Source organism: Trichoderma aggressivum (genome assembly GCF_033847375.1).
Source record: "Trichoderma aggressivum f. europaeum strain CBS 100526 chromosome Unknown scaffold_035, whole genome shotgun sequence".
Classification (NCBI taxonomy): Eukaryota; Fungi; Ascomycota; class Sordariomycetes; order Hypocreales; family Hypocreaceae; genus Trichoderma; species Trichoderma aggressivum.
The window spans coordinates 294,318-318,986 of NW_026946401.1; the positions used below are offsets into that span (position 1 = coordinate 294,318).

The window sequence follows — 24,669 nt, forward strand, 5'->3', positions numbered from 1 at the left end:
CTAAATGCAAAGGCACGAATGCAGATGGAGGAATGCTCCCTTGCCGTTGGCCCTGGAGGGTGGAAGGATCGGCAGCCATATGACCGAGCACATCTCGGTGCTTTATACGTGTATGTACATGTAGGTTTAGCCAACCTTGTTTTCTCTTCTCCCATAAATCAACTTGTACATCCAACAGCCCGGCTTGAATAAATCATGACGAGTACTACATAGATCAGTACTACATCCTCGTCAACAAAAGTGTCCTTTATTTGCCCTCTCCTCATTGGCGGGTAAATCCAAGCGCATCGAAGCCACCGGCATCTCGGCAACCTCCCAGCGAAGGCATGACTCCATCCCCCACACACTTCGGCCTGGTTTGAAGCGAGGCCATTCCCCAGCCTTGGCCCAAAAAGCCCTCCTTAGCCGTCTTGAGCCGTGCCGTGGTGCGGGGATTCAGCCTCTATGCGGGGAGTCTAACTGGGGGGGAAATCAAAATCAGCTTCTTCCCGGGCCATGATTTGTTCCCTTGCCCTTGAAATGCGGAACCACAGGCGCCGTGCCCAATCCGTCCTTCGCGATTTCTCCCCCCCCATGGGCACACGGAGATGGGGTTGGGGGTCTGGGGTTGGGGAAGAGACGAAAAAAGGTCTACTAATGTAAGCAAGAGAAGGCGAAAAAAACACACAAGGGATAACGGCCCTGCTCGAGGTCTATCCACCTTTATCCCGCCAACCGACGCACAGCGACGGGCGTTAGCGGCACCGCAATATGGATGATCGGCTTGTTTAACGTTGCTTGCTCACTTTGCGGATGGGACGAGAGGATGGATTGGGTTACAGAGAGAGCTCTCGGTCGTATATCAAGGGCATGGGACCCCCCTCCAGTTGATTTCGGCCGAGCTGTCGTTGGCATTTTCTGTGGTTGGGAAGTAGAAGTCGCCAATATGAAGTTCTTTAAGAATTATCGCGTGTATATCCTCACGTCGGTGGCCTACCTTGGCTCACTGCTCTTTGGTGTGTATCCCTCTTTCTTTCTTTTGTCTGTTTCTCTTCACAACGTTTGGAAACAACATGGAAACTACATGTACCAGAGCTGTTACTTTCTTGTTTCCGGCTTCCGTCACCATGTTCCAAGCATTCACGGTTGACGAAACCGGGATCCATGTAGGGTGCATGTGCTAACATGTCCTCTCTCTCTCTCTCTTCCAGGCTATGATACGGGTGTCATGGGAAGCGTGCTCGCGCTCAAGAGCTTCAAGTCAGACTTTGGCCTGCCCACAGACTCGAGCGGCTTCGCGTCCACCGAGAACGCCCACGTAGCCTCCAACGTCGTGTCCCTGCTCACGGCCGGCTGCTTCTTCGGCGCCATCACGGCCGCCTTCCTCAACGAACGCTTCGGCCGCCGCTACTCCCTCGTGCTCTTCACCGTCATCTTCCTCATCGGCGCGGCCATCCAGACGAGCGCTCAGCACACCATTGGCCAGATCTACGGCGGCCGTGTCATTGCCGGCTTCGGCATCGGCGGCATGTCCGCCATCACGCCCGTCTTCGTCAGCGAGAACTGCCCGCCGGCCATCCGCGGCCGTGTCGCCGGTCTGTTCCAGGAGTTTCTCGTCATCGGAAGCACCTTTGCCTACTGGCTCGACTACGGCGTGTCTCTGCACATCAAGCAGAGCACCAAGCAGTGGCGCGTCCCCGTCGGCATCCAGCTCGTGCCGGGCGGCCTCATGCTGTGCGGCCTCTTCTTCCTCAAGGAGTCGCCGCGATGGCTGATGAAGAAGCAACGCCATGAAGAGGCCCTGCGGTCTCTGTCCTACATCCGCAACGAGTCTCCCGACAGCGTGGACGTGCAGAAGGAAATCGCTGAGATCCGGGCCTCCATCGAGGAAGAGATGGCCCTTACCGAAGGCGTCACCTGGAAGGAGACGTTGAAGAAGGGCAACTGGAACCGATTCGCGCTGGCCTTTGGCATCATGTTCTGGCAGCAGTTTTCTGGAACCAACAGCATCGGATACTATGCTCCCGAGATCTTCGAGACGGTCGGCGTCAGCAGCACAAACTCGTCGCTGTTTGCAACTGGTGTCTACGGCACCGTCAAGGTTGTTGCCACGGCCATCTTCCTGTTTGTCGGCATCGATCGATGGGGCCGTAAGAGGAGTCTGATTGGCGGTGCCATCTGGATGGCCACCATGATGTTCATCATCGGTGCCGTTCTGGCGACGCATCCGCCCGACCCCAAGAGCAGCACGGTTTCGTCGGCGTCGATTGCCATGGTTGTCATGATCTATCTCTACGTGATTGGATACTCGTTTTCCTGGGGCCCAACCCCCTGGGTCTATGTCTCTGAGGTAAGGGATGAATCCATATATATCCGTCATCATCGTCGTCATCAACACTCAGTATGTCCTTGTCTGCTAACCAACACTCAACTGATAGATCTTCCCTACACGTCTCCGTGAGTACGGTGTCGGTCTCGCCGCCTCCACGCAGTGGCTGTTCAACTTTGTCATTACGGAAATCACGCCCGCTGCCGTCAACCACATCGGCTGGCGCACGTTTATCATGTTTGGCTGCTTCTGCTGCGGCATGTTGGCGTTTGTCGTCCTCTTTATCAAGGAGACCAAGGGCCGCACTCTCGAGGACATGGACATTCTGTTTGGCCTCGTCAGCGAAGACCAGCGACAGGCGGACGTGGAGCATGTGCTCAACAAGGGCGTTGAGCTGGAGCACGTTGAGCGCGAGGAGGTTACTCCCGACAAGGCCGTGTAACTGATGATATGAATGAAATGTAATGAATGAGTACCTTGTTGGAATGTTTTATATATATACCTGTACTTGCATGTACATGCATCTATTACTGTGATGGGCTGGTGATGTGATGCCGTTGATACCACTGAGATTCATTGTTTGCTGCACTTACAACTTACAAGTCATGTCCAGTCTCCGCCAACGTGAAACCCATGTGATTTTAAATCCCGTCTCCTTTTCTCCATTCAGCGTCACGCCATTATTGCTAGTAATTCTACAGCATCAATTGAGCTTCAATTGTAAAATTGTAAGGACAGAGAAATAAGGATTTCGGGATCAAAGTTCGGAATAACGCTTTTCCCCGAATGCGCCGTGACTGACGCATCGTGTTGCATCACAGCCTGGCCAAATACTACCAAAAGCAACAGGCAATACGACTCTGAGTCTGCAAAGAAAGCTGCATGCAGTTAAAGTCGAAAAGCACCGACGTCTGTCTCCTTTACCGCCCAATTGCAATATTCGCTCGTGCATCTCATCTCATCGCATCTCATCCATTCATTCATCGCATATCAAGTCGAAGCAATCAATCCACCGCCATGAGCTGACGCCGGCCGGATACGACAAAGGATTTGAAGAGAGAAAAAGAAGAGAAAAAGACGACAAGGGAAGAAGAAGGGAGCGACTCTCGTAAGTTGCCCTGTGTTTTCTGTTTTCACTGTTTGTTTATTTTTTTCTTTATTTTTTTTTTTTTTCTTCTTCTCCGTTCCATTCAGCCTCCCTGCTTGTCATGCCATGCGCAAATACGGCTTCATGTCGTGTCGTGTCGTATCGTGTCATCTGTCATCTCTCATCTGCCCTGCCTTGCGACATTTTGCATGAATTTCCTTGATATTACTCGCTACGAGAAACGGAGTCGCACAACTCGCTAACGCAGAGACAAAATTAAGCGCCGCTTATCGCCTCGATCACCGTTGAATGCGAATAAGCCCCCACGACCCCAAGACCCCAATAGTGCCAATCCAATAAAAGCAGCCCGAGCAGAGCAGAGCAGCCATGGCGCCTTCAAGCGCCACCTCGGGCGCCCTCTTCAGTCCAGCGTCGCTCAACCTGCCGCGACCATCCACCCGCGACCGAGACCGTGACCGAGACCGAGACCGAGACCATCGTGACCGTGACCGAGATCATCGTGATCCTTCGTCGTCGCTGTCCGCCGTCCGCAGCAGCAGCAAGGAGCGCAAGGCGTCCTTCTCCTCGCTCAAGGCCTCGCTGCCCGGCGCTCGACGCCGCAACGCTGCCAACAACCACAACAACGCAACCGCCGCCAGCGCCGACGCCGGTGCGCCTGCTCTCCCCGACCTCGCCCAGGCACTCGCCGCCGCGGCCAAGATTGTGAGCAAGGACGCCGCCCAAAAGGACAAGGACAGGGAGAGGGAAAAGGAAAAGGAGAGGGAGAGGGAAAAGGACAGGGACCAGGAAAAGGACAGCCGGAGGGACGCCATCGAAGGGCCTCGAGCGCCGTTTAGCCCCCCCGAACCATCCATGATCTCGCGGGCCGCCACCGTCGCCGCCATGGTTCCTCCTCCTGCAACGCCGGTCGAGGCGCGTCCCGGCATGAGCAGCACCATGTGGGCGCTGGCGCAGGGCGAGGCTCATGTGCTTCACCAGCAGATCACCGAGATGGCCCAGAAGCGGGTGTCGACGCTGGACTACCTGCGAAAGGCGTAAGTTGTTCTTCCTATACAATCGCTTCATATGCAATGAGACGCATACACGAACTGACCACCGTCATCGTCATCGTCACAACAGCCACGAAGGCCGCGTCTACTGGTTCAACACGTACCTCTTCGACAAGCCCGACCTCTCCCGCATGCCCAGCTTCGACCCTCGCAAGCTCTCCCGCAAGGCCACCAACTACCTGCTCCTCGGCCTCTCCATCCCCACCATCCACGACCTCTACTCCTCCACGCCCCTCGAGTTCCTCCGCTGCCTCAACGCCCTCCTCGCCGAGTTCGACTCCTTCCAGCAGCTGCACGGCGACTCCTCCACCGCCGCCCTGACCCGCGCCCGCATCCCCAACATGTTTCGTCGTCCCGGCACCAAAACCCGCCGCTCCACGTCCGCAGACGTCACCGTTGACGATTCGTCGGCCTCTGGCCACCACTCGCCCGCCGGCGGCTCCAACAATGCCGGTCCCGCGCCCGCTGTTATGAACTTTGCGGCCTCTGAATCCGACTTACTCCCCGGCGAGGAATACACATATCTGCTAACGCCATCGTTGCCGTTCGACCCCGACTTCTTCGAGACGTTTGCGACGCTGTGCGATGTGCTCATTGACTGCTACACGCGCTTCCTGGCGCTGGTGCCGTCGCCCAGAGAGTGCTCGGCGCCCATTGCCGAGCTCTTCACCAAGGCGGATTCGAAGATCCGCAAAATCATCGTACAGGGCGTGGTCAAGGATTTTGAAGACCACAGCAGATCGCACGCAAGGTCCGAAGTGGCGGGCTTGGGCAAAGCCGTTTTGGGAGGGTTAATGTGAAACATATATCCAAGTGCAGGCTACTTTTTTTTTCATTTCTTTTTTTTCCTCTTTTTGTTTCCCCATGGAATTATGCGGTGCTGGGATCACGGCGGCTATACCAGGCCCGAATGGGGGTCATAATGGTTATCTTGGATTCGGAAGCGGCTGAGATGCGAATTATTGGGAGTTACGGCGGATACATGTAGACAGCTATGCGGCACAGTTGATGCAAACCAGTATGTGTATATCGATTAACACGGCCGGAAAAGAGCCAGAAAGGAACATGTTATGCATCCATGCATGATGGACTCGCTCATTCTCACCCAGTGTAATCTTTGGTCATTTCCCTCTGGGAGTGACGCATACCCAAGTTCACACTCATACACATACCAAGGTATACACACATATATCGTACATCATACAATAATCTATGTCTTGAAACGGTAGAATTGCCCAATCCTTCTTCTCATCGTACACATCCATTCATACAAAAACTATCCCTTCACTTCTTCGCCTTGGCCTCTTCCTCCAGGACCAGCATTTCAACCTCCTTGCCCACCAGCCACTCCCTCGCCGCCTCCATCACTTTATCCAGCGTCTCGCCTCCCTCCAGCACATCCGGCAAATTGTGCACATCCATTCCGGCCCTGTGGTCCGTACATCTGTCTTGGTTGTAATTATACGTGCGGATCTTGTCGCCCCGCGTGATCTGCGCCTGCGACAAGACGCTGCTGCGAAGCTTGGATGCCTCCTCTTCGCGCTGCTCGGCACGCTGACTGGCGATACGGGAACGAAGCACTTTCCACGCGTCCTCGCGGTTGCGCTGCTGCGAACGGTGGTCCTGCATGGAGACCACGGTGCCAGTAGGGGTGTGCGTCATGCGAATAGCAGACTCTGTCTTGTTGACGTGCTGTCCACCAGCTCCCCTGGCTCGCATCGTCTCAATCTTGACGTCCTGGGGATTGACGTAAAAGTCGCTCTCCGGATCCTCGACATCGACATTGTCCGCGCCGCTGCCGCCCTCTTGGAACGACGGCAGAACCCAGACGGCCACGGCACTCGTGTGCACTCGGCCCTTGCTCTCGGTGCTGGGGATGCGCTGCACGCGGTGCATGCCCGCCTCTCCCCGGAAGATGTCGTAGGCGCCCTCGTCTTGGATTTCGAGGACGGCTTCCTGGACGGGCTGTTCGCCGGAGGACGAAGACTGATCGCCTGCGGCCTCGGCCATTTCGTACTTGAGCACGTTGGCCCTGTAGCCTCGCCGTGCACACAACGCCTTGTACATCTTGAACAGCGTGTCGGTAAAGTACCTGCCCTCAAGACCTCCAGGCCCGGGCCGAAACTCAACCATGCATGGTAGATCGGCAAAGGCGTGTCTCGGCGTGAGACTTTCCTTGAGCCTCTTCTCCAGCACGTCTAGCTTCGCACGCTCTCCTTCCAGCTCGTCTCGGGCGATGGAAGCAAGATCCGGGTCCTGGTCTGGATCCTCTGTCATCGAGACAAGTTCCGTAATCGACGACTGAGCCGTCTCCCACGCTCGTAGGGCAGAGGCTACGCGGCCCAATTCGCCAGCGCGCTTGGCCTTGGTAGCGTCAAAGGAGCTGTTGAGGCTCTTTTGAAGATCGCCATGCTCTTCGGATAGCGATTGAGCGCGGCGGAGGAGGCTCGGGGCCAGAGAACTGGAAGCATCTTGGGCGCATCAACTGTCAGCTGAGGGTTTCGCTCAACGTAGAGAGCAGGCAAGGCTACGGCGCACCATTGGAGGAGAATCGGACAATCTGCAGCTGGTGGGATCGTCGCAGGGCTCTGGCGCAGCTGCGGCAGATCCATGGCGCTGCTGACATGGCCGTAGTTGTCAGTTGTGGCGGGAGAAAGTTGTGTCTGATGTGAGCTTGAGATTTTTCTTTCTCGGGATGAAGATGTGGCGGGGCAGTTTAGCAGGCGATTTTACTGCAAGAGATTCGGCACATGTTGTCTGCCAGACCATTCACTGACACGTTACCAACTGGATATACATCTATTTCAAAGCTCATTGGTCTCCGTGAAAAGTTTTCTTATTTCTCAACATCACGACTTGTATGTGTTACGGTATTTAGAAAGACGTCATTGGAAGTGTCGAATCTCTAGTAGGTGACTAAGTTCGACCCTTTCGGTATCGATAGCGGGCATCTATGATATGATAACGTTATCGCAGCCACATGCAGCCATAAACAAACAACCATCCTCTACCTAGTATACATATGCTTTCTCCCCTTTACTTCTTTTCTAAATCCCCCATGCTGTTTTCGCTCCTGAGAGATTGAATGCTCTTTGCTTTTTTAAGCTCCCGCTGGCTCGCCCAACTCGCGCCTATTAGAAACAATGCCCCAACAACGAGACAGACTCCTCCCCAGATCTGAGCTCCGATATAGCTTCCACCAGCCACCGCAACCAGCTTTCCAGCCAGCGGCGGCCCAGTAAGAGCTGCAACGCTGATTATGGTGAATATCATGCCGATCCGCACACCAGCCTTGCTCAGGTCCTTGGTCAGCCCGGCTGTTGTCGCGGGGAACATGCCCTGGATGCCAGCGCCGAAGAAGCCAAAGAAGGCAACCCAGACGTAATCTCCAGTGATGGAATCAACGCCCGCCCAAGCAAATGTGCAAATGGCCGCGGCCAGGATCGTGGGGATGAACATGTTGACGGCTCCAAAGTATCGGTCAGCCAGGTAAGCCGGTACAAGTCGTCCTGGAATGCCAATGGCGTTGATGATCATGAGCATGTTGAAAGACGTCGATTGAGATCCGTCGAGCCGATCTATTGAGTACGGGCGTGCCTAATGATTGCTGTCAGAAACGTGCGATATGAGATATAAAGGGCAGAACAAGACTCACGTAGTAGTACGCAAAATACGTTGCCCAAAGCGTGATGAACATGCTAATGGCAAACAGGACATAGGTCAACTCCCCGAAAGCAGGCCAGTCAACCAGAGGGCCGGCCTTTCGCGGTGGCAGCCTCGTCCTCATGAGCGCAACGATGACGACGCTGATGGCCAGAACCACAAAGCCCATGACTCGGACCGCCCAGCGGAATCCGACCTGGGGAATCAGCTGCTGCGCAATCAGGGGGAAGATGACGCCCCCAGTTCCGCCGCCGCAAGCCGCCGCCGACAAGGCCAGCGTCTTCTTCTTGGAGAAGTACGTCGACATGTTGGCAACCGTTGGTGCAAAGACAAGTCCACAGCCCAAGCCCTGGCAAATCCCCTGCGCAAGGAACAGCTGCCAATATGTGGTCGCAACGCTCGTTGTAAAGATTCCCACCACCTGCATGAGGAATCCTACTATGATAAAGGTCCTGGTGTATCCAGCGTCAAAGGCACGCCCAGAGAATGCGCCAACGAGGTATACAAGGCACGTCTGGATGCTTCCAATCCAAGACACGGACGAGGCCGGGAGGTTGAGCATCTCCATGTAGTACGGCTGGAAGATGCCGAAGCTGATGATGTAGCCCCATGTGTTGAAGACGACGAGATGCCCGGCAACAATCTGAAGCCACGCCCTCAAACCCCCGTCCGGCGGAGGTTCTACTGGGACGGCACCAGCTGTAGCCTGTGCTTCGGTGGCGGGCATTTCTTGAGCATTTTGGCCAGTCGTTTCGGTCTTTAGCTCTAGAGTCACGTCTCCCTCAGTGGAAGACGACTCCTGCAAAGTAACGTCTCCATCGGTGGAAGACGATTCAGTAGACCTTGAGCTTGCCGTGGTTGGCGGTGCAAGTGCCATGATGACACAGATGCCTCGGTTCTTCGGTCCTCGGCGGTGTTGACTCGATTAGAACCGGGAGTCGAGTCAACTATTCGCCCTTTGGTTGAGCAAAACGAATTACTGTTCCACGAGAGCAACTCCTGGATAGTCGATGCTTGAGACTTTACAGTCGTTGGATGTTATTAGAATGATGCCGATGTCGCCGTTAGGATCCTGGCAAAGGATAACGAATGTCCGCGGCACAGAAGCAACTTATGGTAGGGCGAAGTGCTCACGACACTTTGATGAATCAACTACCTTGTGGTCATGATACGGATGCCGAGTTGAAATCACAGCCAGACGCGCGCTCAATGCAAAATGCAGCGTGGTAAGGAGAGAGGGCGTCCGGGGTACGGAGCACCGGCCGTCATATACAAGGTACCGTATTACCCTCGCAAAACTCGACTGTGGATCTTCTCCGGATATGACCCTTTAATTACTAGGGTAGTATTCATCTGACTGTGTGCAATCAAGTAAGCGAAGAAATCAAGGGATACCACAGTCGAGGCATTACGGTATATATACATACCTACTAGGTAGTACTTGTATGGAATCAGTTGCGGTTGTTGGACCTAGATGGGCTCAGAGTCTGTGGGCCCCGTTGTTCGGCCTTCCACGTCCGCTGGTCCAATTTTTCCCACCCGAAAAGCTGGATACTATACTTGAGCTTGATGCACGGGTTATATTGCGTACATGCCTTAGTACATGTACTAACCTCGCAACATGCGTCAGTGGGTCTGTCCACTGTTTTCCAATATCAGTTACCTGGAAGGTAAGCAGCTACCGTATGTACACAATTTAGCGAGACAATCAAGGATCTGAAACGTAAGCCATGTTACTGTTACAACACAGAGTTGTCAACGCTTAGCAGAGCGCTTATACTCGTGACAACTTGACTGCCGGAAAAGCAACTGGCTCTCCAATCTAAAAGGAGAATCTGGATTTCAAATCAACTACAGAAAAGGTCTCCCGCAAGAGCCATCACCTACGAGTACATGCCTACTAGGGTAAGGTGGTCGATGGTAAGGCGCGGCTAAGTCGTGGTGTGGATCGGTCACAGTCATTTGCCGTCTATTGTTACGTGGTGCTGCTCTCCCAACTGCGGAAAACTTTTCCCATCCTGCTGCAAAGAGAGACGATGGCAATGGGTATAAGCAGGGTATAATAGTCCAGCCCGAGGATCGGCGGAGGAACAAGTCCGTCAGCTACACTTGAGTCGAGCTGCCGCAGGGCGCCCTCTGGGATGCCATTGTCATTATCCAGTTAGGTAATTTGATCTGTGTCTAACAAGAAAGATGGTGTGTTTGTGTTGCTGTTAGGCCGCATCTCGCCGCATCTCGCCGCCGCCAATCGGGGCATTGCCCGCCGCCTTCGACACTGGAGGCTCGAGTCCGAGGTTATCGGGTGATCAATCACGCGCCTATGCAAACGTTGTATAAAGAAAGATGAGAAGCAGCCGACGAGAACTAGCCACATACATGAGCTTCTGGAGATCCCGTCTGCTTGATTGGCAGCTCCATGCACGCTTCAATGCTCAAAGGCACTAATTACCATGGAGATGGACTCTACAGTACGACAAAGGCTCGTGAAAAGATGAAGCCGTCTCGCCTCGGCTAAGGACCGCTTACAAATGCGTCCCTCTCAGCCCAGTCCCAATACGTGCTAAACTCTCGCAACACAAATAGGAAATGAAATGCGATTCAGATAATCGCTTTTTATCGGCCTCGGATCGGACCGTGGGGAAGAATCTTGTCCATTCGATATAGACAAGTTGACTCAGGGCTAGTCGCTGGAAGGGAAGCCACAGGGCGCCAAGTTATCAAAGCATTGGTGGCTTGAAAATTGGAGTAGTGTCAAAGGTCAAATCTAAGGCGTTTTTTCTGATCAAACTCGGAGCTTGAGTCGGAGAATTGAGAGTCCAATTGCTTGTGATTCAACAGAGCATTCAGCTTGTCGCTGCCTTCTGAGTTTCAGCTATATAACGCTGCCTTGATTGCAAAATCGAAAGCCCGAGGGAAAGCCACAAGTCATAGAAAGGGCGCAATCGACAACAGAGGACCATCGACAACCAACAACCGACAACCAACAGCCAAACCTCGAGCATTCAAGATGACTTACACGCTCCACATCGCCAACAAGCGCTACTCGTCATGGTCGATGCGGCCTTGGGTGCTCTTCAAGGCCCTCGACATCCCCTTTGAAGAGAAGCTTCACTTCCTCCAGGAGGACCTGTCCCAACAGCGCCGCGACTATCTCAGCTTCTCGCCCTCGGCAAAGGTGCCCACCCTCGTCGACAACGACAGCGACAACGGCAGCACGACCCTCGTCCACGACTCCCTCGCCATTGCAGAGTACCTCGCCGAGGACTTCCCGGCCGTCTGGCCCGGCGACAAGCTCGCCCGAGCCTTTGCCCGCTGCGCCGCGGCCGAGATGCACTCGGGCTTCCCGGCCATTCGCAACGAGTGCTCCATGAACGTGGCCCTGCGGATCGAGCTGGGCACCCCGAGCGAGGCTCTGCAGCGGGACATTGGCCGGCTCACCGAGCTCTTGGACGAGGGCATCAGTAAGTTTGGCGGCCCCTGGATCGCCGGCAAGGACTTCTCCGCGGCGGACGCCTTTTACGCGCCGATTGCGTCGCGGTGCAAGACGTTTGGCATCCAGCTGGCTGGACCCGCGGGAGAGTACATTGACCGGCTGTATGAGCATCCTGCGGTCCAGGCGTGGGTTGAGGAGGGCATCTTGGAGGCGGGCATCCTGGCCCGTTGCGAGGCGGACTGCATTCAGGGACGCAAGGTGCTGAAGAATTTGGGTGAGCAACAGATTCTTGACTTTTTAGGACTGTAACGATGATGATTAACTATTTTGCCTTTTTGTTTTTATTGGGAGTAGCCGCTTGAGAGAATGAATGGATGGTTTTGTGACAAGTGTACCGGATTTACACATCTTGGTACATGACATTGTGGAGGGTTTCAAGGCTTCGATGCTGGGCGTTGAGAAAAGTACATGATGATGAAAATAGATTTCAGTACTTGAGATACCTTGACGTGTTGAGATGCATTGGCAGAATACCAATAAACTTGATATAAGATGAGAACATTATGCATATTGCCCTAAACTTCCATGTCTTAGACCCTTATCTGATGAAAGTGCAGTGGTTATACTGCATGTCTTTTGAACCAAGCTTTAGTGAAACCGAATCGTCATTCTGAACCAATGGCTTTTCCAAATTACCCCATTGATAAGACGGGCATGGATTCTGTGTTCATTGCCAGCACTTTGCTGCAATGGAACAGTAGAGTCATCACATGATGGGGGTTCCTCGATATTGGCCAGTTTCATATAGGGTAGGTGTCGTATGGATGGCATCATGGTCACGATGGTGGTACAAGATATCGACATTGTGCAGTCAACCATTACAAAGAGATGGAACAAATCGATATTACTCTCAGCCATCAGATAACAACATCTATATAACGCTGACAATGAATTCCTCCATCTCGTCCAAAAAAAAAACTGAAGTTGTCAAGCATCAACTTCACGAGCTTTACCCGTAACATATCTATAAGTTGATACCCCTAAGCTAGGGGGGAAAACGTGGCCCAACCCCCCTGGAACCCACCAACCAACAGGAGGCTTTCCCTCCCCCCACCACTAAAACGACAGCGCCTAGCAGCATTAGGGCAGCTGATCGTCGGAACTCGAGTCGCGACAGCTTCATTCTTCCCATCACCAAACCAGCTCCCAGCTCCTAACCATCCGCGACGATGGCGGGCCAAGGAGTCACCGCGTATCTCATCATCCTTATCGCAATCTCGACTCTCGGGTCTCTCCAGTTTGGCTTCCACTTGGTGCGTCGTTTCACAATCCATCTCCCCTCCATTCACCGCTTTGCTCGTCACTCCGTCGAGCTTCAATCCAAGCTTCATTTTCAAGCTGCAGACTTGATCCTGAGCATCTACCCGTCTTCAAACTTGCCAACTCATCTCTCTCTCATAGGCCGAGCTCAACGCCCCCCAAGATGTCATAACCTGCCACCGAAAGTCCGTCTCAGTCCTCGCTCGTCTCGCCCGCTTCGTCACCTCCGTCCACGATGATGCCGCCGGCGACTGCATCCCCATGGACGAGGCGGCCTTTGCCACCGTCTCCTCCATCTTCACCGTCGGAGGCCTCATCGGTGCTCTCGCCGCTGGGCCATTCTCCTCCCGCCGCGGCCGCCTGCTCGCCATGCGTGTGACGGCTCTCCTCTTCATCGTCGGCTCCGTCGTCGAGACCACTGCCAACAGCGTCTTCGTCATGGCGACTGGCCGCTTCCTGTCCGGCATCGGGGCTGGAGCCTCGACCGTCATCGTTCCTCTGTACATTAGCGAGGTCTGCCCGCCTGATCGGAGAGGCTTCTTCGGCTTCATGACCCAGATCTCCATCAACATCGGCATACTCATTACGCAGACGCTGGGCTTCTTCCTGAGCTACGGAAGCGCATGGAGGTGGAACCTCGGCATCGGAGCCTTGATCGCCGCTGCACAGGGCATTGGGCTGCTCATCATCCCCGAAAGCCCAGCCTGGCTCGCCGCGCACGACGACGTGGCCGGTGCGAAGAAGACGCTGCAGAGGATCCGCGGCCATGCAGTTGACATTAGGGAGGAGAGCGAGGACTGGGGCCGGGATGGATCAGGTGCCGGAGAAGAGGAAGGCCTTCTCGCTCAAAACGCCGACGAGATCCCTCCGCCCAATGCCACATTGGCAAAGAACGAACCCGTTCACCTCGGCTTCTTACAAGTCGCCAAAGATCCCAGCACCCGGCCCGTCATCGTTGCCCTGGTCGGCATCATGTTTGTGCAGCAGTTCTGCGGTATCAACTCCGTCATCATGTACTCTGTCTCGCTCCTCGCCGATCTTCTGCCGATCTCCTCTGCTCTCCTCAGCATCTTGGTCTCGGTAGTCAACCTTGTCACGACCATCGCATGTTCGCCCTTGCCAGACCGACTGGGACGCAAGACTTGTCTGATCATGTCCGTCGTGGGCCAGGGCAGCAGCGCTCTCGTTCTAGCCCTGTCCATCGTCTTTGGCTTCAAGATTGCGTCTGCCTTTGCCGTGCTCTTCTTTGTCGGCTTCTTCGCCGTGGGTTTGGGTCCTGTGCCCTTTATCCTGGCCTCGGAGCTCGTCGGTCAGGAAGCTGTTGGCGCGACGCAGAGCTGGTGCCTGGGAGCCAACTATGTGGCGACGTTCCTGGTGGCCCAATTCTTCCCCATCATCAACAAGGCCCTCAACACATGGCTCGGTGGCGCTGGCTGGGTCTACTTCATCTTTGCTGGCCTGGCTGCCGTTTCGTTTGTGTTTGTGACTTGGTCATTTAGGTCCCTGCGCTTCCACGGGGCCACTGGTAACTGAAAGTGACAATTGGCATATTCGTAGATCTTGGATGAATTCTCTGGCGTCTTGTAATTTAGTTTGAAGATTGATTCCTAGTTTGTAGCGTTTTGTAATCTGGAATAGGGTTGATTCATGATTTGTGGTGAGCCTGCACCGACGTTGTATTCTGCGAAGCTGTCGTTTCTCGCACTACAAATGATAATACTAAGGTAGATACCTAGCAGTATTAGACAACTTGGGTAGCATCAAGGAGGAGAGGCATGATGGGAAAGACAAGTGCTACGACCACAATCCAGAACATCGTTCAATAACAGGGATTTTTTCTCTTCTTTCTTCATTGAATTGCCCACTGATCATCACCGAATTTTCTTGGGAATCGGACCATCATGACACAAACAGAAAATGACACTTCATCCAGCACGTGGAGGTGCGTGAACCATGTGTTCCGAAACCTCCAAAACAAAAGAGAGACGCATATTTGGACCGAAACCCGAAAACACCGTTGATTTCATGCTAGTGTATCGAAGGCACACAACCCTGGGGAGGGGCCGAGCCATCACTCCCCTCTTCCCAGCCGTTTCTAGAGGTTCATCGACAGAGACAAATTTTGTTTTCTTTGCATGCCGAGAGAGAGAGAAAAAGTCCGCAGCACTCGCAGGTGCGCAACAGAATGCCCAACCCAGTACCACAGCGCCACGCCGCAACCTTCCCACCAGCACCAGCAAGCAACAAGATCGAGAGCGTTGCGTTTATTTCTCCTTCTTCGCCTTGGCGCCCTTGACCTTTGCGGTTCCGCGCAGGGTCTTCTGTCGGTTCTTGCGCTGCTTGCCTGTATTCCCACACATTTCAAGTCAGTCAAACAAAGATCACACACACACAAACAACACGCGGTAAACAGCATGCTTCGCTGCCAATGATGGTTTTCAACGTACGCTGCTGTCTGCTGGCACGCTCGGGCTTGGTAGCGAGTCCGACCCGGATCAGGCGGTACTTGGGCTCGAACTTCTTCAGAGCCTCGGGGGAGTCGTAGATGAGGGCGAAGCCGGTGGTCTTGCCGCCACCGAACTGGGTGCGCAGGCCAAAGACCTGGACCTGCTCCTTCTGGGCCTTGTACAGGCTGGCGAGCTTCTCGCTGAGCTCAGTCTTGGAGATGTTGGCACGGCCGGGGTGGAGGATGTCACTATATTGCATTGAAGAGAAAGAGATCAGCCCATGAATCTTGTTTTTTTCGCAGCCCGTGTGATTGGGTTGTGTAGTGTAGTGTCGGCCTTTAATTCTTCCCATTCGCCTCGTGAATCCACTATCCAAAACTCAATCGAAACGTCATGCCAATTCTTGCAGGCGAATGTTTTGTGTGCATAGCAATGATGGAGAAAGATCCAACAGACAGCAGGAGAGTAAAGAGCAGTTTCTTCTCTCCCCTCTCCTCTCCGCACTGAAAGAAAAGGCCGGATATTTCGATGGACGTTTTGCTCATTGGATAGGGATCTGACGAGGGCGAATTCGAATCTGGCGACACGGGGAGGAGGGATTCCAACTCACACCACCATCTGCTTGCGGCCAAGCAGGGGGTTGCGGATGAACTTGCGAGTTCGCAGGGTAACGGGAGCGTCGTTATCCGCCATGGTTGCGGTGTTGTGCTGCTTGTCTCTGAGAGAGTAACGAAGGAGAGACTCGGCGGTTTGGCGTCGTGGTCGGTCGTGGGAGAAAGGGCTCGCCGCAAAAGTAAAAACCGGGGCAGCGAAAATTCCGAAGCAGCAAGTCGTGTCGCTTAGCCTGGGTCCCAAACCCTAAGGGAAAAACGCAGGGGTTTGTGCGCGGGCGTGTGTTATGTCAGCAAGCACAAACCAACAATTTTCACAGCAAAAGTGGGAGTGGGAAGTGCATGAGCATGAGCATGTGCGCCGTCACGTGCAGGGTAATATTCGGTTGCTGGACCGGGCTGAAAGCTGCTATTTTTGTCGCCGGATGGTCCCCGCTCATCCCATCCAATGAAATGCCTAGGATTTACTCTCTCCACCGTTTTTACATGCTGTAGCGCTGGCTGCGGGCAGATCGTCATGGAGCAACTGCAGAGCAGCAAATCCAGCAAAAATGTGATGAACAAGCAGGGCATTGAGAAATACTTCTTCTTCCCATATTAGTCATATGCTGTTCCCGTATTCCATATATGCGTGTGTGTACATGTGCATCTTCATATACTGAATCATGGCCATGGAAGCCTCGGTGCGGAAGCAAGTCGACCGCTTCTGTCACCAGTATCTCCAATTGGAGCACAGCTTGGACTATCCCGAGCCTCAAACCATCAGACTCCCCGAGGTTCAAGACGTCATCTATCAGAGACTCTTTGCAGACGATTCTCTCCCCGGAGGCCCTCCTCCGTTGAGGTACCAGGTGAGAGTGCTCAAGGAGCTAGTCTCCCGCATTGAGGCCAGCATAGACGACTGGGATGAACATGTAAGTTGTGCGACCCTTGCAGCTGTCAAGACGGCTTTTTCTGACCGAGAGCAGGGAGTGTCCGATGGCCTCATGTCCTCCCTCTCTGTCTTATTCTCCACTCCGGCCCCCAGCGAGGATGATGCCGTGCAGCAAAAGTGCCGTGTTGTCTATCATCTCGCATCGTTGCCAAGTCACGAGGCTCGCATCAACCTGTTTGAGAACCGTTCTCTCGTCGCCGCCGGCGGCACTACGGGGTTGAGGACATGGGAGGCGGCGCTTCACCTGGGACAGCTTCTCTGTCGGGATCCCAGCCTTGTCTCGGGAAAGCGAGTGCTGGAGCTGGGGACCGGGACCGGTTATCTCGCCATTCTGTGCATCAAGCACTTGGGGTCAACACATGTCATAGCATCAGATGGATCCGACGACGTCATCAACAATCTCCCTGAGAACCTCTTTCTGAATCAACTCGAGGGCTCAGATGCAATACGTCCCATGGATCTCAAGTGGGGGTATGCACTGGTAGGAACCGAAGAAGAGCGGTGGAACGGCGGCCGTCCGTTGGATGTTGTGCTCGGGGCCGACATCACATACGACCCAAGTATAATCCCAGCCCTTGTCAGCACGCTTTTGGAACTCTTTGGCCTGTATCCTCACGTTGAGGTCATCATTGCAGCGACGCAGCGTAACCTGGAAACGTTTCAAGTGTTTTTGGTAAAGTGCCGCGACGAGGGACTGAAGGTGGAAGATGTCTCGTTTGAGATTCCGTCGCGTGACCAACAAGAAGGACCATTTTATAACGATCAGGTCGCTATTAGAATCTGTAGAGTGTCTAAATTATGACACGGAGTCTCAATTCAATCATCTCAATTCCAACATGATTCACTTTGCGGCTTCTTAGATGTCTGGTTCAATATCTAGGATATTTCCATGTAAGACTTGGACGAAACGTGTGAGTATGTTCTGAGTGCATGAAGAGACTCAAACCGAATTACCTCACAACCCAACCCATTACCAAAGAGGCTGATAATGGCATATCTCCAGAGAAGGCCTCTGGGAACTCTAGCTTACCCGCTGATGACAGGGTGAAATAATGCGGCGTCCACGAGTGTTACTGCAAGCTTTAGGGTAGCCCCAAGCGAGCTGCATGGCGATGGCGCCAGGCTACACATACAGTATGGCACCAGGGACAGGATCATCTTGATGGCGCTTGGGGGTCAAGCCACAAGGTCACTGGCTTGTTTTGTTTCCAAAGTCTTTTGTGGCTTTGCCAATATGGTTCTCGGCAGGCACCTCTGACGACAAATTGATGAGGCATTTCGATATACTCCAGCCGCAGCTGTTCGGATGCCTGCATTGCCAGTGTTTTCCCCTTCGTACGCGCATCAAATACAGCACGGATGCTCGATACGATGCTCCCCGATTGTTGACGTCACGTAAACGGCGTGACCATCTCCCCATGTTTTGTCTGTTGGGAGTCTAGACCCTGGCCCGGCCGGAGTTTTCCTCCCTCCAACATGCAGCTTCTCTCCCGCAGGATGAAGTCATGGACAAGACACCAAAGTCTGGGGAAGTCAGACATAGCCGGGGGAGGGCTACGAGTATCGATTCATCCCGGCTACAGTGTCTGTGCGGTAGGAGCCGGAGACACAAGGGGGAAAATATGTAAGCGGCACGCAGTCTTACGACTGTGGCATGGTTTATCACTCGAGACATTGAAACCTACATGTCTGCATGTACGAGTAGGGGACATTTACACGGCTTGGAAGCGGGCGAGAGGAGGTTGCAGCTGCGGGGGAGAGAAAAAGCCACCGAGGATGACGGGCAAATGGGATCAAACCGAAGCCCTGAGCCGGCTGCCGACGCCGAGCGGCCTATGAAGCTACTCGTATACTCTTTGTCATCCTTTGGCTTGGCTTGGGTCTCTTTGCAGGTTGCAACACTTCAGCCGAGAGAACTTCGAGTGATACCTATTCCGTAGCTTGCGCGTACGAAGCACAAGTTTGCATGAGCGGGGAGGAAGTAACGCGCCGGCTGACTTGGAGAGGAAAAGATTGGTCACCGTGTAGAGTTGCAGCCTCCATAACACCCCGGTTCGGAAGTCGACGATGTTTGGTACAGTAGAAGGGCTGGCAAGGAAAACTAAGACAGAAGCTAGTTCACCGGACGGAGCACAGAGCTGGCACGGAGTACATGCAAAGGTGCTCCGTAGAGGTGCAGCATCCTGCAGGTTTCCAAAGCTCCACCTCATGAGCAATTTGATTCGTTTTTTTTTTTTCTCTATTTCTGTTTGTCTGTCCTTCGGTTGCTGTGAAATGTGACTGAGTCTCCGCAACGCAGGGATGAAGAGGAGAGAAAAAGCTAGAAAGGAAAAAGAGGCGGTCGACGCTGCGTTTTGCTTTTTGTTGGTGAACAGTCTGATGCTTTAGCGAGCCCACGTTGGCAAGAGATGATCGCTGATCGGCAGAGGCGTCACAGAGTCTCTGATGAACGTGACCACTAGCAAAGCTTGGGGGCTGGACACCGCACTTTTGAACGATGTGTGTGTGTACATGTATTCTTACTCGTTACATGCACGAAGTAACGAGATGGTGAGCCTTTGACGGCAGGGCCTTTGTTGCTTCTCGGGATCTTTGAACCGCCCCCCTTGTCCGCCCGGGTGGCCCATTGATCGGGGACGATGCATTGCAACGCCGGAGTCGTGAGAAAAAGAGCGGTTTTCTTGTCCTTGTGCGGATCACTAGCCGATGGTCCCGTGAAGGTAAATGCACCTCGCGTAGGTATGTAGTTGTTACTCGTACATATGTACAATATCCCAAGTTACGTACAAAGACGGCACACAGACACAGCTTTGGGCATTCTTTTGAGCTCGGGGTGGGCTGAGGCCAAGGTAGGATTCTGTCGCTACCAGCATCTGCATGCGACACTGTGAAGATTGAAGCCGGCCAGAGCCATCGCCGGAGTTGCTGGATTACATGCACATTGGATGCTACTCTGCTCGCTGCCTAATGCTTTTACACCTGGATTCGCGTTCTAGGCGTTGAAAATAGATTAACTGCAACTTCCTTCCGCGTACCTCGTGCTCCGTCCATTGGGCGTTTCTCCTTCTTTCCTTTTCTGTTTGCAAATCTTGCCACCGTTTGGGTTGTTACCCAGTGATCGGCTCTGGCTTGTGGAAATGATGGTCAGGGGTGGCTTTTGATAGCCGCAATTTTTTCTCTCTTCTCCCCCGAATGACATGTACGAGTACCGTCGATCAGTGCGGATCACGAGGCAAAAATAGAAGGTCTCTGTAACACTGAATGGCTGATCAGTGTCTAGAACAGCTGCGAGTACATCCGGAGATGACCAATAACACACGGAGCAGTGCTCCGTAGCTGAGGCTTATCTCTTCCCGCCATGAGCTGTATTACTCCGAAGCTGTACTCCGTACCTGTACCGCATCGTAGGTACAGATCAAAGATACGGGAATGACTGTTGGGAAGATGCGCCAGATAACCGCGGGCCACTGACAGCCAGTCAATTTTACTGCTACGGGCTGCCGTTATCTTGGGCTTCATTGGCGTGCTCTGTCAAGCTCACAAGGGGGGGTGGTTACATGTCAAGGAAAGCGGCTCAGGGCGCTTCGTTATCTCTGGCGCAAATTACAGCATCCAGCCGAGCCCAATTGATTCAGCTGTTGCTTTTTGCTCACACTCACACACGCAGGTTCAAGGCCAGTGTGCATGGCGCAACTCCGTGTCGCGTAGCAACGCCGACTGTGCTGTGCCAGTTCAAGGGCGCGGCCGGGTACCGCCAAAACAGCCACTCCACGCGCCGTCTCCAGCGGCCATTGCATTGTTGCATGGCATATGCATATGTTGTATGTATACCACTAAATAGTATTGGGGATTCAAAAGGACGCGGGCCTCGTGACCACGGGCGAGTCGAGTTTTGATTCAAAAGACGAAACCCCCCGAGCCGCTCTCTGGACGATGCGGTGACGGCTGCACGGGTTTGATATTAACTGCCCTCCCCCTTTGGTTACTCAACCGCAGAAGCAGCAGTGAAAAAAGCACGCAACAAAACCAAGCGTGATGGCAAGATTACCCAGAATTAATCAAAAAAACGGAGACCCCTGTTGGTTCGAAGACGGGCTCCTCAGGCCCACCACCAGCCCCGAGGAGCAAGCGCAAGAACAAGCATAGCAACGTGCAGCAGCGCCATCGTCCAACTCGCCCGCAGCCAAGGCAAGGTAAGGCGTAGGGCCTCCCCCCTCTCGTATCCAGGTCTTGCCGGCCAAGAAACTGGAGCAAGACAGAAGCCGCCTTCGCCACCCGCCGAGCTGCCATTGGGCGGAACGGCGCCGTGTACGTGTAGGCTGTGGTTTGCCTCCCATTGAACCTTAAAGCAAGCTACTACACCGTCTGAAGAAGAAGAGAGAGTTCTTGCATATTGCACATCACTTGTTTCCCCTCCCCTTGGCCCCCTTTGGCGCCCAAATGCTACGGCAGAGTAGATTGTCAGGCCCCGGCGCAGCAAGCTAGAGGTCGGACCAGCCCAGGAAGGATCTAGACCAGAAAGCATCCGAAGCAACCCCCTTCCTCAGCTTCGCCTTCACGAAGCTCTGGCCGCCGTTGCCATTGGCTGGCGGGAGCTGCCCTTGTAAGTCGTACCCATGCTCATGCTGCCGAGCGATTGCGACGTCGTCTTGGGGCTAGGCGAAGTAAGCTTTTGCTCTGCGTCGTGGGACCGCCAGCTGGACCGGATCATTGATTCGACATATGCAAGCCCTGCGGTAACTTGTCAGAAAAAAAGAAAGAAAAAAAGACCATACGGAGTCCTGTACACGTAGACGTAGTGCCATTGACCGTTTGTTGCCTCCTCCCCCTCCCTCCTCCCTCAAGTCCCCAAGTACGAGGTGAGTATATTACTAGCTCATCAGCCCTCCCATCCATCCCATGCTACACTATTCCCGCTTCATTTTATCGATACTCCGTGCCTTATTTCTTGCTCCACACCCTCATTAGCCGGGGCAATCTTGTGAGTGGCCTTTGTTAGTCGCTGCGACAAAAAGTAAACCGGCCTGTTCCCACTTGGATTGCCCACTACCGTCGGTCCACCTTCTCCTGGGAGCCGCCGCCTCTTGCATCGGATGCTTGCAACACTTACGGAGCAGAATCATCACGCCAACCCCCCGGTGCTTTTAGACCTGACCTGGCCTTCTCGACGTCAGTCTTCCATCACCCTCGTCCTATTTGTATAGAGCAAATCCCCCCCTTGCCATCGACCTTTTGTGGTTCCCGTTGGCCCGCGCTCGAATATATCCCACAAAAAAGAAACTACACATACACACACACACACACACATCTACCGGCGGCGGAACTTTACGCTTGCGCAAAAGAGGCAATCTATTTCCCTGCCCTAGAATCAACAGAAGGTCTTGCTTCGTCGCACCTTTAATATCCGTCCTCGACCACCCCCTGGCCAGACCCGGAAGGCAAGGTTCCAACGTTCTGCACACAAACCACTTTCCCATCACTTCTATTATTACGAAGCGAGAACTCCATCGAGTTTCTATTCCTATCATCGCCAAACGGTCCGAACCCTTGTGATCTCGACCCTATCTCTTTTACGTTCACCCATTGTTCTCTTCTTCATCACCTGCTGCGCAGAGTGGAAACCGATTCATTTTTATTTCTTTCGTGTGTCCGATGGTTTCGTCACAGCTGGGAACAAGAGCAATACCTCGATCATATCGCTGCAGCCGCTGAAGAGAGAAGCACGTTGAAAGTTGAAAGCAACAAACCCGCCAAACCGACACCCTACAACAATATCATCCAAGTACACACAAAAGTACATTCGCACACATTCAAATGTTCACCATGGACATGGACTTTGAGAGCTATCACAACTACGCCTTTACTTTGCAAAAGTATCTGCATCTGCAGCAGCAGCACGAGCAGCTCTGCAACAACCTCGAGCAGATCCGCCCGCGAACGGCCTCGACCGGCACCCTGTCCACCATCTCGTCGCCCAGCACGTCGCCCGTCCGCTCCTCCATCCTCACCTCACAACGGCGCCACTCGCGATCCGGAGGCCCGCGCCGGGGGTCCAGACAGCCGCGCCAGAACGGCTGGGAGGACCAGCTCGACACCATCGTCGACGAAGAGACCATCTACCAGATTTCCGCCGAGGAGCAGCGGCTCTTTGACGTCAACGAGAGCATCAAGCGGGCCTTGACGGAGCTGCTCAACTGCGATGCCGTCCGCAACGACATGACGACGCGCATGTGGGCTCAGGCCCGGCTGATGGAGACGGAGAAGGAACTGCGGTCGGGGCGGCGGAGGCGAAGCTCCCCAAGCCGGGAGTGAAGGAGTCGGAGAAACCCATGAGACTTGACATCGTCGATAACACGGCAATGAGAACATCATTACGCAGCCGTTTGTGGAGTGGCTGATGACGCCAGAAACATGAATCTTGATGGGACCCGCCGACGATCCGCCATCTTCATCATCAACAAAACATCACATCAAGTCACTCCTTTCCGATCTGCAATACTCTTAATTCTAATCCCACCAACGGGCTGTCACACTAGCCTTTATACTATACCAATGGAACCGTTTTGACACGGCACAACCAATTTTTTCTCTTCATTTTTTTTTTCTCTTTGTGTTTGGGGGGAAAAACAAAAGATACCACAGGCTCAAGTGGAGAGCTGACACCATTCCACAAAATGGGACTTTTTTTTTTCTTTTTCTTTTTTCTTTTTTTTTCTTCCATGACTGATAGGGGAATACAAAAAAGTGCGCAAAATTGGGGACATTCATTTTGTTTTCTTATCTCTGCCTCGAAATTTCCTTTTCATCTACGGAGAATTCCGCCCACCCACCTACCCGATTTGGGCATGATGCGGCTGACTGCCCTGTTTTTGTTGCATGATGCAAAACAAAACTATTTCATCCCGTTTTTCTGGCATCGCATTGCGTGCGCGCAATTATATTATTTCTTCATCTCAAAAATTGTACATGAAAGCCGTTTCTTGTTTTGATGTACATAACATACCCGACCTTTTGTTTTGTTTTGTCTTGTTCTTCTCTCTTGTCATCTTATAGTGTTTATTGTCTAGGTATCTTTCACTTTGTCTGCTGTGGATCGGCGGTTTTTACAGGAATGTGTTGGAGGGGGCATCACTTAAAATTGGGAAGCGAGCTTGCTGTTGATTGATATATTTATATACATGTATTCCACATAGCATCTGAGGGTTTTGTTTTTCAGAGTCTGGGATTTCTGTCTTTTGTTTTGTCTGGTGTTTTATCGTAGCTCACTAGCGAGCAAGCAAGCAACATAGTCTAGGCTGTCAAGACAGTCACAATTCATCAATATTGTTGAGTTTCAAGTTTCAAAATGCATCTAGACTGCCATCTGCATTAGTGCAAGTACAAGTCCAATGAGTATTACGGAATATATATCAAGACACCACTACACCTACACCTACACCTACACCACGCCACTCGCCTCGTAAAAGAAAAGTGATGCGTCGAATTCTGTATGCATGCGTCAGTAAAATCCTCCGTAGGAATGTTTGTAAAACCTGTACAACGCAAAATTGCCACCTGCGACGGGATTGGATGCGTGCATGGACTGCGACTGAAACGGCAGCCCTGCAAATTGGCGACAAGCTCGGGGATAGGCGAGCGGCGCTGCGGTATCAGGTTGACTGAGATGCTTGAGGTTGGATGAGAGGGGAGGGAATAACGGAGTAAGGAGGAGTGTAGGGTTGGATAAAGCCTCTGAGCATAATTTTGAGGCTGCTTCTTGAGTCTTGACTGTATTGCATGCAATTTGTATCATGATC

General features: G+C 53.2%; 8 protein-coding genes across 8 annotated transcripts; 6 read left to right on the forward strand and 2 right to left on the reverse strand.

Moving 5' to 3' along the window:
* Window positions 1–1,207: 1,207 nt before the first annotated feature.
* Window positions 1,208–2,750, forward strand: Triagg1_7755 (uncharacterized protein; the record flags this gene model as incomplete). Its single annotated transcript, XM_062902525.1, has 2 exons — window positions 1,208–2,329; window positions 2,418–2,750. 2 exons carry the CDS (start codon window positions 1,208–1,210, stop codon window positions 2,748–2,750), a joined length of 1,455 nt encoding a protein of 484 aa, XP_062753341.1.
* A 1,032-nt stretch (window positions 2,751–3,782) lies between these two features.
* Triagg1_7756 (uncharacterized protein) lies at window positions 3,783–5,265 on the forward strand (the record flags this gene model as incomplete). The annotated part of the gene is made up of 2 exons (XM_062902526.1): window positions 3,783–4,450; window positions 4,536–5,265. The coding sequence occupies 2 exons, from the start codon at window positions 3,783–3,785 to the stop codon at window positions 5,263–5,265; spliced, it is 1,398 nt and encodes a 465-aa protein (XP_062753342.1).
* A 484-nt stretch (window positions 5,266–5,749) lies between these two features.
* Triagg1_7757 (uncharacterized protein) lies at window positions 5,750–9,005 on the reverse strand (the record flags this gene model as incomplete). Its single annotated transcript, XM_062902527.1, has 4 exons — window positions 5,750–6,926; window positions 7,004–7,084; window positions 7,506–8,062; window positions 8,121–9,005. The coding sequence occupies 4 exons, from the start codon at window positions 9,003–9,005 to the stop codon at window positions 5,750–5,752; spliced, it is 2,700 nt and encodes an 899-aa protein (XP_062753343.1).
* A 2,130-nt stretch (window positions 9,006–11,135) lies between these two features.
* Window positions 11,136–11,870, forward strand: Triagg1_7758 (uncharacterized protein; the record flags this gene model as incomplete). Its single annotated transcript, XM_062902529.1, has 1 exon — window positions 11,136–11,870. One exon carries the CDS (start codon window positions 11,136–11,138, stop codon window positions 11,868–11,870), a length of 735 nt encoding a protein of 244 aa, XP_062753344.1.
* Window positions 11,871–12,790: 920 nt separating this feature from the next.
* On the forward strand, window positions 12,791–14,414 carry Triagg1_7759 (uncharacterized protein; the record flags this gene model as incomplete). The annotated part of the gene is made up of 2 exons (XM_062902530.1): window positions 12,791–12,874; window positions 13,023–14,414. 2 exons carry the CDS (start codon window positions 12,791–12,793, stop codon window positions 14,412–14,414), a joined length of 1,476 nt encoding a protein of 491 aa, XP_062753345.1.
* A 731-nt stretch (window positions 14,415–15,145) lies between these two features.
* Triagg1_7760 (uncharacterized protein) lies at window positions 15,146–16,021 on the reverse strand (the record flags this gene model as incomplete). The annotated part of the gene is made up of 3 exons (XM_062902531.1): window positions 15,146–15,225; window positions 15,329–15,576; window positions 15,939–16,021. The coding sequence occupies 3 exons, from the start codon at window positions 16,019–16,021 to the stop codon at window positions 15,146–15,148; spliced, it is 411 nt and encodes a 136-aa protein (XP_062753346.1).
* A 583-nt stretch (window positions 16,022–16,604) lies between these two features.
* Window positions 16,605–17,675, forward strand: Triagg1_7761 (uncharacterized protein; the record flags this gene model as incomplete). Its single annotated transcript, XM_062902532.1, has 2 exons — window positions 16,605–16,853; window positions 16,908–17,675. 2 exons carry the CDS (start codon window positions 16,605–16,607, stop codon window positions 17,673–17,675), a joined length of 1,017 nt encoding a protein of 338 aa, XP_062753347.1.
* A 5,012-nt stretch (window positions 17,676–22,687) lies between these two features.
* Window positions 22,688–23,185, forward strand: Triagg1_7762 (uncharacterized protein; the record flags this gene model as incomplete). The annotated part of the gene is made up of 1 exon (XM_062902533.1): window positions 22,688–23,185. One exon carries the CDS (start codon window positions 22,688–22,690, stop codon window positions 23,183–23,185), a length of 498 nt encoding a protein of 165 aa, XP_062753348.1.
* Between the last annotated feature and the right edge of the window lie 1,484 nt (window positions 23,186–24,669).